The 11,272-nt window shown below is 43.7% G+C and overlaps 1 protein-coding gene across 2 annotated transcripts in view; it reads left to right on the top strand.

The window, feature by feature from the left end:
- LOC116384222 (transcription initiation factor TFIID subunit 4) overlaps positions 1-7,977 on the top strand; it is an 80,530-nt gene extending 72,553 nt beyond the window's left edge. For both annotated transcript variants that reach the window (XM_031848698.1, XM_031848699.1), the window contains one exon: positions 5,781-7,977. In XM_031848698.1, coding sequence (XP_031704558.1) covers positions 5,781-5,954 — 174 coding nt within the window. In that variant the 3' untranslated portion in view covers positions 5,955-7,977. The remainder of the gene's footprint in view (positions 1-5,780) is intronic.
- Positions 7,978-11,272: the final 3,295 nt, after the last annotated feature.

Genomic DNA, 11,272 nt, shown 5'->3' with positions numbered 1-11,272 from the left:
AGAGAGAGAGAGAGAGAGAGAGAGAGAGAGAGAGAGAGAGAGAGAGAGAGAGAGAGAGAGAGAGAGAGAGAGAGAGAGAGAGAGCATTATTAATCAAAAGTAGATTTAGCAAAACGGGAATTAATTCTGGTCCTCTTAAGCTCAAGGTGAGAGTTGCTGGTCATCGGAGGGCCGAGAACACCAACGTGTGACCCGCTGATTGTGTCCTTCTATTAAGAGAATCAGATTTTCTCTGCAGCTCTGAGTGTCACAGACGTATTCAATTTTAGCATATTCACAATGGTCAAGTACGTGTGTAGAGTATCATCTTCAGTAGGAACATGTAGGCGTTGTAGTTTTGGACTTTTCATGGGATTTTGTAGACAATAAGGATAATACAGAATAACGATATACTTATGGATAACCTGGGCCGGAACTCACAGGGACCTTTTCTTGTGCACCCACACTTCTCACAAGCTGCCGGTACTATTGTCTGTCCTCTCCATATCAGGTTCTCTGGGCGATTTATAACGAAAGGGTTTTCACTGGGGGTGAGAGAGACGGTGCTCTAATTTGTCGACGCCACGTTCACGTCCTTTTTTTTTTTGTGCGGCAATTGTTCGGCATGACTATTTTTTGGTCGTGAATATTTAATATTTTCTGTATTATCTAAAGTAATAATGTTGGTCCTAAATAATAGGAAGTTGCATAATTTTAATTAAAAAAAACCTTCACATATTGTTTTGGGTGGGAGGGGTCCCCAAACCCAATGTCACCTAGTAGCCTATTAATCACTGTAGAAATTCAAGCAAATTCAAATGCAAGCAGTGGTAACATTTATATATAACTATTTTAATAACTACAGTAATAATTATTGAAGCTGCTTATATTATGACTCCAGTCCTCTTAACACATGGTTGGAGCATCTATAAATCACCATTATTAATCGTAATTATTGAAATTCCAGTAGTTTGTGTGTGTGTATGTGTGGTAAATAGTGTAAAGTAATGTGTCTGGCCCATTGGCATGTTGTCATGTATGTCAACAGAATGTGGCTGAAGACCAGAGCCCGTAAAGAGGCCTTATTACTCCTCTCCTCTTCTTCTTCCTCTTCCTCTCCTCGGGTTCTATCCACTGCTCTCTCTCTCTGTTTTTCTCTCTGTCCCCTGCTCCAAACAAGTCAAATGTCTGAAGAGATGTATCGAAGTATCCCTGCGCGTTCTGTACGATGGATATGTCATATGACATAATGCCTCCAAGCGCCCATCACAGATAAAATGACAGATGCTGTTTTTTGCCTCATGGATCTTTCTTGGCCAAGCAGATTCTGAGACTTTCAGTTTCTCTCTCTCTCTCTCTCTCTCTCTCTCTCTCTCTCTCTCTCTCTCTCTCCCTCTCTCCATGCCTCTGCTCTCCTGCTTTTTCTCTCCTCTTCCCACTTTTTTCCCTCTTCATCCACTGTGACCTTACAAAGCCTGCCATTTTGTTTCTCATCGGATTTCAGACACAATTGCTGTGTAATTGCTGGCGACGGGGAAAGCACGGTTGTTGATGTCTCCCTTTTCCCTTTTAACTGACACTCAGCCATCTGCTTTGTTCAGCGTCGATGTTTCACCCCTCCCATCCCCGCTCCTCCTCCTCTTCCTCAACACGATCTCCTGCGTGTGCTGGCGAGAGGCATCGGTCTCCATAGATACGATACAACAACATATCCGTGTTGGGGTTGCTGGCATATGGAGGGCATATAAAGACGGAGAGGAGAGGCCGCGCTGAGTGAATTCCTGGACGAGCGCTGACCTTTCCGCCTGTATTTGGATCACTGAGGGCTGCCGCTGTCCCTGAAGGGAATGAGGCATTCTGGGAGCCATGGCACACTACCTGAAACGGCGATATCTGGCTATGCTCACTGTCTACACCACCCCCCACCCACCCACCATAAACCACCGAGTCTGCAGCACCACCCCAGCACCGACCGCCCGTGGCTACTGCTGCCCATCCGTCCAGGTGGATGGATGGCTTTGATTGGTGAAATCTGTGGCCCCGTCGCCAGGCTCGCTCGTGAGTGGCAGTAATTGGCATGGCAGCAGGCAGGCCCATCTTTCACATGTGGTCGGCCATGATTGGCCTGATTAGGCTGGGGTCGCTCCCCAAAGTGAGGGTCTGGTGGTGGTGGTGGGGGAGGGGGAGCTCGCGTTGCTTCAACCCGCGGCCCTCCCAGCATCTCAGCATTACTGACCAGAGACCAGTGTCGGACTGGGAGGATAATTCAGGCCTGGAATCTGACATCAGCCCATGACGATCTCCACACATTCCCAACATGACGATCTCCACACATTCCCAACATATTCTGTAACCCTTTTTGTTGAAATATGTTTCCGGATTCTGCTAGTAACATATCTTTTAGTTACTACATTACTACACACAAAAACGGCTTTGCATTTCAGTTGCATTTCCATAATGAATATGTATTCACATATATATATATATATATATATATATATATATATATATATATATATATATATATATATATATTTGACATATCCCCAGAGCTCTGACTGGACTGGTTGGTCTGATTAACTGGAGGTACTTCCACCTGATAGAAAGGACTACATTTCTTTATTGCCTTTTTTTTATTTCCATGCGTACACATTTCTTGCTTCCCTGCATAGAACGACTAAGGCTATAGTTTATTAACTACAGTGTATAGGAAAATCAATTGTGTTTTCACTATGGGTTGTACCGCTCACAACTTATAGGCATACTTATATATTTAGATTCTTGACATTAGCAAAAGTAGCAATACCAAAATCTAGAAATACTCCAGTAAGTCCTGCAATGTAAGTTTTACTTCAGCAAAATGCAGAAATATCATCAGTTAAGGTGAGACACAACAGGCAAAAACTTTTTCTTTTTCATGTACTGGGCAATTTTGAGGACAATTTTTGGACAATTTTGCTTCCATAACATGTCGTCTTTCTGACTCGTGGGAAAAAACATCCAAAATACACATTCAGATGTTTATTGTACTACTTCGTCTATTTGCGTCTGTAGATGTCTCTTAATTTCACCAAAAGTTACCGTAAGATAATGCCTCAGACTCCCCGTGTCCCCACTAGAAATACAGGGAGTCTGATGGACCTTTGACTGTGACTAGAAGCATATTCATGGCCCTTAGGTGGAGTCATTGTCTGGGTACCTGTGTTGTAGCTCGTCTAGCGGCTCTACTACGCCAAAGCTGCTTATCGCTGTTAATGTTACCATTCGTAAGCCCTAAATACCTTTTCGAACTGTGAATACAGCACATCTATCGGTTGGCCCATGTGTCGCCGTTGCTACAGAGTCTCGCTAATGCTAACACAAGCAGCAGCTACGTGTGAGAGGCAAAAACAGGGGGCGTCAGTTCGCCAACTGGCCAGCCCGAGCGCTCTGATGGCCAGACTGGGCCCTGATGTGGTTGAGGTAAACTGGGCGGCCTGGCAACCTTCACTCATCATCCAGCCTCCAGGGGTCAGAGAGTGTACTGAGGGAAACCAAACCAAACCAAACACTGTCATACAAGTGCACACAAAGACAAGCCCATGGGGGGAGGGCGGTGCTGGAGGGACTTTGGCTTGGTTCTTGTAAACCCATGCCCATCATATGTTTGCAATTAAGGCCTGTCTGTGCCGTGTGTTTACAGACTGCTGCAATCAAGGTAATTGTGAGAGGGTGTTCCCGACTGAAACGTCTGTCTTATTTCTCTCTGCCTGGGCTCGAGTGGGCACTTGCTGGGTTCGTGTCCCAGTGTTTCTCATTTCCAAATGTAAATGCATCCCTTGATTTGTATCGGCCCTCTGTATACAGGGTCGTTCTCATTTTTCCTGGATCAAATACAAACAACGAGGGCTCCGTGTCAGCAGCGTTGCTCCTTTAGAAGGGGGAATGTGTTCATATTCAGGGCGATGTAAAGAGCCAAAGGACACGCTTAAGTAAAAATGTAAGTTTCCCTGAGCGCGTCGCCAATGTTTTTCTCTGCCTCGTGTTCAGCTAGTTGACCAAAAAAAATAATTCTCCCAACGTGAAGCTAAAGATCTGGACGTCGTTAGTATATCTGTTTGATCTCATTCAGGCTCTGCAAGAGGGATTACTTTTCTTTATTGGAGGTGTATACTTTGCATTCCTTACCATTGATACCGTCAATGTGTTAGCCATTCAGCGATTACTTCACTTATGAGAAATGGGAAACATAGCGTTGCTTATTTTCTGAACAGTTACTATGTTTAATCAGGGAAACTATCCCCTCGACTGCGCCTCAAAGACTTTTTTCGTTCACTCATGGCAAAGTGAGGACCAATTGCCTGAAAGAGACAAACACACATCTGTGAAGGAGAAAGTAAAGTTAATGAAACCCAAACCCAGAGCACAATCATTTCATTTTCAGCTCACCTAAAAACTCACAGAAAGTTTGATACATAAAGGGACTTCCTCAATGAAGTCGGTACACTTGGGCTACATTCTAACATCAGCATGCTAACATGCTCAAAGTGGCGGTGCTAACATACTGATGATAAGCAGGTGCAATGTTTTGTACAATTTCCTTGCTCACCACCTTAGTTTTGCTTGTTAGCATGCTAACATGATAATTAGCACACAGTTTTGCAGGTATTTTTTTAAAATCAAATAAAAAATCTGACCTGATGGTGGCGCTAGATGAACCTTCAAACTTATTACAGTACATACTCAGGGGAACATGAATGTCTGTCTAAATTTGGCAAAAATCACATCACAGCTGCCTTTACTAAGTACATACTGTTACATGCAGTATGCATTCCATCGGGACGTACTACTTTCTCATAACATTGCACCTTGAACTGCGCAAAGGATTGTGGGTCCGAATAGCCAGAAAAGCATACTGGCTTGCATACTGCAGAATGCGACTGGATGCAGTAGGACATCCTGGTATTTTTGGCATACATTAATTGACATGTGGCGAGACTGTGGCTAAGTGGATAGCAGGGCCGTCTTTCAATCAGAGGGTCGGCGGTTCGATCTCCGGCTCTGCTAGTCGCATGTCGATGTGTCCTTGAGCAAGACACTTAACCCCAAAATTGCTCCCGTAGCTGTGCCTACGGTGTAGAAATGTGATAGAATCTGATCTGAATTGTAAGTCGCTTTGGATAAAAGCGTCTGCTAAATGACTGTAATGTAATGTAACATACTATGTATTGGGGCGCACTAAATATCGTGGTATGGGTACTGGAACGCAGAGTTCAAACCCATGGTGGAGCTAGAGAAAAAGTCAGCCGATCAGCAAGGTAATTCTGATTTATCCTCTGGGGAACCCGAACGTTTCTACAAGATTTCATGGCGATCCATCCAATGTTGTTCTGCCGCTGGCACGGCTAATTGTTGCTTTGTCCCATTATGCATGGCTAGAAATGTTGTCAACTCTTGTAATATTTGTTGATAAAAAAACCATGATGCAATTTTTTCAAAATGGAGGAGGACTTTCCACTGCCGTGTCACTGCTCTGAACGTCAGATGTCTTGTCAACCAGTTTTAAGTCTTTTCCCTTGGACTTTTTGTTGGTGCGGTTTCAGTTTTTAGAAGCGGGGCCTTTTCTGTTGGTGAGCTCAGCCATTGAACATCACCGTTCACGATAGCTACCAGGCTGTGCTGTTGGAAACTGAATATAGGTTGTCATGCTATATTTAAAGGCCATATTACTCATTGAAAACTATCAACTTGACTGAGATCTTAAGGAACCAGGGTGAAGTACCCCCCCTTTCTCACCGTTTTGACCCCTCCCTTCTCTCCAGGTTTCAGGCAGCTCGGCGGGCTCCCCGGCCAGCTCCTCCAGCCCGTCCACCTCATCTCGGCAGTACGCGCGGCAACGCATCACCCGCGTCAACCTCAGGGACATCATTTTCTACATGGAGCAGGAGAGAGAGACTGCCCACTCCCTCCTCCTCTACCGCGCCCTGCTCAAGTAGCCTCCGCTCCGCTCAGCGCCCGACCTCAGCCTCCTCTTCCTCCTCCTTCCCAGCCACGTGCCTTCAGATCAGGTCTAATGTTTCAGTTCTGTGTCTCCATATGTACTGTAGTGACGTTTGATGTAACTTTTAATAAGAAGAGATTGAGAGAGAGAGAAAGAGATAGAAAAAAAAAAAAAGCGTACAAAAATAAAACCGTTGCTCCGTGTCTTCTCTGTTTTAGGTTCTCGGTGTGTAGGCAGATCGTGAGGCCACCTCGAATTCTTTGTGTTGAAGTTGAATTTGTTAAAGGAACAAAGTGGTTTTAGTGACCCACAACTCGTTCCACGTGTGTCGGGCATCTATTTATTTGACAGTATAGCTTCAATGAACAAACCTCAACGTGAGAGAACTGTGTACGCAGCCTGCGATGTGTGTTCTCCGAGAGCTGTTTGTTGAACCAGTTCAATGAATGTAGTTTAGCTGAACTCAGTAAACGAGCGATTTCTGCACCGAGACATCGTTTTGAAACATTAGGATTCCAAATAACAGCATCACGATCAATATCCCCCACTGTACATGTAAATAGTTCTTATTGAATTATTTGACAGCATGTATATTTTTATCGCACCGTAAGCTTTGTAGGAAAAGGAATAACCCACGTGTCATTGCAGTGTTTTGTAAAACCGCGTGATTCGAATGAGTCCGAATCAGACGGTTTATTCTATTCACCCGTGAATCCCCGTGACCTTTCTGCAAAGGTCACCATACAAAAACATGAAGCCAGTTTCTGATTGGTCACCCTTGTCAGTATTTCTTTCTTTCTTTTTTTACCCACGCATACTGTGAACATTGTTTTTATGACTAGATGTTTGTACGTCGCGTACCATCACGCTCACCTCTACAAAAACCTCCGTGGTCTGTTTCGGTTGATATATTTTGGGCGGGGTGGTGAGTGGGGAGAGTGAAACCTCGGATCCAAACATTCCTTCACCTTTTCACTCTCGCTGTCCAATCTGCACATTAATGACGTTTCAAAGAAAATGTTTCAGCTCTTTTCAGTTGAGCTGTTGGGCCCCGGAGCCCCCGTTAGCCCCCTAACCTACTTAGGTAATGACTGAATGATAAAAAAGCACTTACCTGTTTGTATTGTCATCCCAAATTGAATATCGCAGCTGTAACGTCAAGTAGAAGGAAGCAGTTGATTTCAACCTAAAATTTACTTCTACTTTTTTTTCCCATCTTGTTTCTGTCTTTGTATTTATGTTGAAGAGAAGTATGGGACAAAACGCCTGCTCTTTACATGTCGCCTTGTTATTTAGATTTTTTTTTTTCTACAAATCCTAATTGTATTGTGTAAGACTGTCCTTTATGTCTTTTGTTTGTCTTTTTTCTATTTAACTAAATATCTTGGTCTCTATGCAGCTTTTCTTGTCACATTGAAATTTATTTAAATATTGGTGACATTTGAAACAAATGTTGTGCATTGTACATTTTGACAGCACTTTTTTTTACATCTATTTTACCTGACGACTGAAAGCTGTCACTGTATAATAGCAGAGAAATGAGTCTTTTAAGTAGTAAACGAAATTGCCGACTTCCTGTCAAATGACAGTTATTTTTAACAGTGAATACATTTTATTTTGTTTTATTTTGGGATTGGCTTTTATGCTTTACACATTTTCATAAATGTTATCTCCAAACACCATGTTTTAAAAACAAGCACAACAATATCTATTGCAGTGATTTCAAATGATTTTATCAGTGATTTTTATGGTTTCAGAGGAGGACATTTCTACTACTATAGCTTTTTAGCCAAAATATTAGGACAATATTACTGATGTAAACAGACGGGGAAAATGGCATTTCAATGTAAGGGTGATTTGTAAATATTGTTTACAGAACTATGTGTTTATTAGAACCACGTTATTTTTGGTAAACTCTTGTACATATCTTGAAAATTTTCTGTTTGTGTGAAAAAAAACAATACTTATGTATTTGTACCTATTTTGTAAAGGAATAAATACGCTGTTTACTAAACTGAGCAGATACTGACTTTGTCAATTTGTTTCTTTGTTTTACTCTGACAGCATACAGCGCACATGAATATTCCTGCACGACTGGAGTCTTAACAGGAATTAAAAGATATGTAAATTTCACTCTAAAATGACTCAATAACCCGGCAATATGTTTCCCTCCCTTCATTCCTTACTCTTTAGAAGGAAAAATAAGATGCTGTGTTTTTGTTTTTTTTGCAGGAACATTTTACTAAAGTCAACCACTAATTCAGCTTCATTTCCATTTCTAACATCGCACATGCTAAGTACAAACTGAGTCAAGCGCTGCTGCTCAACTATGAAAAGTCCCTCTAGGTTTCTGCTGCTAATTAAGTAGAAGCATTTTTGAAAAGACCAAACTGTTTAACTCGGTGCAAAATGTTGGAGTTTGGGAGCGTATTGGTTTTTTTTCAAGACCTCGGCCTGTTCCTCAGTCCCTCCGGAGCCGCGGACCGCTGATCCGGAGTCAGCCCTGTGGACGACCTTGCCGCTTCGTAAAAGAATAGTAATAGCAGAAGCAAGAGCGAGCTGTTGCCTGATAGAGCAATGAGACGCACGTCAGATATACATCAGTACATCCTTTTATTATCGCAAATATGCAAGAAAAGTCAAATGGAGACACTGCAAATGAACACATGCCCTTTAATACCACAATCTAATTGTTTTTAAACACTTTAAATAATATACATTTGCACCTTATTATACCCTTTTGAAACGTTTGAATCCATATGTACACAATGCAACGCTTTGAATTCTTTTTTTTTACGTGAGGAGGACTAAGAGGTCTCTTAAAAACACGAGGGTGCAGTAAAACCCCGAGTCCTGGTAATTCAATATACAATAACTGTACAGCTGACCCGCCTCAGAGGTGGAGTGAATGCCTTGTGTGAGCTGGCCGAAACGCTGACCAGCACTTTCTCTGAAGAGGGGGTGGGGGCATGTGTGGACATGCCTATGAAGTTCCCAGTCCTGACGTTTTGTACCTAACCTTTCGCTTAAAAGGCCGAGTCGAGACGTGGCGTCCCAGGTTTGCTTATTGCAGACAGAAGCCCAAAGCTGCAAATTTTGTTCCTTTTTATCACTTTACGCATAGGTGTGAACGGCCGTTCAGGTTTTTATTCTAATGTGCGTGACCCCCATTAACGTCCAGTCTGTGATCTCCAATTGCAACATCAGTCAGAAACTACGCCTTCCTTCCTTCCTCCCTGAAAAAAAAGGTAATAGTTGCATACGTATGGTTGTAGCACAACGCAGATTTATTTTTATTTTCTAACCCCTGTTTGCTCAAGAACCAACCCAGAGGAATTTCCACACCTCATACCGACTGCATCAAAGACCAGCAGCAGAGTCAAGTCGCCTGGCTGTGCAGTAACTTTGACTCATCAGTTTGGGTCTGTTGCAGTGTGTGGTCCACTGTGTGGGCTTTTTTTTTCTGTTGAAAGACCAGGGCATGGGGATGACACAGCAGCGGGGGGCGTTGGAGCAGGGGGGGGTGCAACCCGAGTTTCTACTGGCACCGCTGAGCTGGGAGCCTTCAGGGAGACGAAAGAAGGGAGGGGGCGAGGAGCGCTGTGAAGAGCCCAACATGCCTCGGCACATGAAAAGGCCTGGTTGACCATTCCCTTTGAGGCGACTGGATGCAAAGGCGCAGGCCACCGGCAGGTCAGAACAAAGACGGGCTTGATTGTGAACGAGACCCCCGGGGGGATGGGGGGGGCTCCGGACTGGGAGCTGCACATGCACCGAGCTCATCTTTATCCACTCAACAGGCCTGTTCAATCAGCGGCCATCCGGAGAGAGCAGATATTAGGACAGCGTGGTCGGAGGAACTACCGCCCATTTTTAATGAACAACTAGTGTTTTTTTTAAAAACAACCCCAGTTTAACTCAAACAAACGCCAGCGCTCACAAAGATCAGAATGGACTTCTCTTTTTTATCAGTCTTTCAAAATGGAAGAAACAGCATCTGTAAGTTACACACAAATATAAAGCATGAAAACTTGGCCTTTCTTGTATTTCTGTCTTTGATCCAGAAATGTTTGAGAATGAGGCCGAGAGAATGGGAGCGGGAGAGAGTAAATGCCGCCCACTCGCCTCTTTGTGAAGGAGGCGCCGACGCCGGGAGTACGGTTCACGTCGGGTTCTGCCATATGTGAAGAACCGTCGGAGTAATCTGGGCTTAGAAGTGACAATATTGAAACAAGCAGAGACTTTGCTTCTCAAACTTTGTCTGGAGGTACTGTGAGCTACTCTCAACAAAACTGTGCAGACTGGAGGCCCCGGAGGAACGAATGTTGGTGCCCTTCATACAGTTTTTTTTTTTTACTGCATCGTGTCTTTTTTTTAAGCTATAAACTGTTGGAAGAGATGACGCCTTTATGTTCGTACTATCCACGAAATAGGCACCTTCTCCCCTTTGGTACCTACAGTATTTGTTCAGCGTTTTGGTGAAACACGAGACGATAAAACAGCTTGACTGGGTTCAAACGAGTGTTGGGTGAGAACGGGGGCAGGCCAGCTCCGTACAAAACGTTTTAAGTGCAAACAAACATTTGAGCATTTAGAGTATGTCCCCTCGTGGGTCACGAGACATTCTGGTAAACGTCCACGTTGGTCATTAAGCCTTTAACATTCTAACTTGACAAAACCGCAATACACTTAGAGCTTGTGCAACTTCAACCTGGATTTCAAATTCACGGACTTTCTTGACATTTCTGCTAAATAAGAGGAAAGGTTTGTGCCCACGAGAGAGAATCCGATCAGAGACCCGAGATATGTTTTAGAGCTAATAAGCAGGAATTCCAGAGCACTTTTTTTGCATGTGTGCTACACATTTGACTATAGCGTTTTTTTGTGTAAGATCCAGGTTCTCTTCCATCCCTGTTTGAACAATGGGACTTTTTCCGGCTCCGAATGTGTTGCCAGCCAGATCGCTTTAGCCACATAGCCTGCGGGCATCCGGGTTTCTGCAGCTCCTGCCAAGAAACGCTCCCTTCGCAAGCTCTCAAAGCCTAATGAATACAACGTTCATACATCCTTCATATTGGAGAAAGGGAAAGAGAGACATTAAAAATAATCCTATTAATAATAATTGTTTACACCGTGTCATGATAAGAACAGCAAAAGGAGCAAGAAGAACATACTTTAGAAACAACAATGAAAATTGTAATAAACAATCAGTTTGGCGAACGATGCTGTTTTTCGGCGAGGCGCCCTGTGTGGAGTGTGGGGGGGGGGAGGGGGGGGGGGGGGCTGGGGGGGTTGGGGCGGTTTGGGGGGCGC

This window comes from Anarrhichthys ocellatus, unplaced genomic scaffold, assembly GCF_004355925.1.
Source record: "Anarrhichthys ocellatus isolate YVR2014 unplaced genomic scaffold, GSC_Weel_1.0 scaffold8, whole genome shotgun sequence".
Lineage (NCBI taxonomy): Eukaryota > Metazoa > Chordata > Actinopteri > Perciformes > Anarhichadidae > Anarrhichthys > Anarrhichthys ocellatus.
This window is presented reverse-complemented; position numbering and strand designations above follow the sequence as displayed.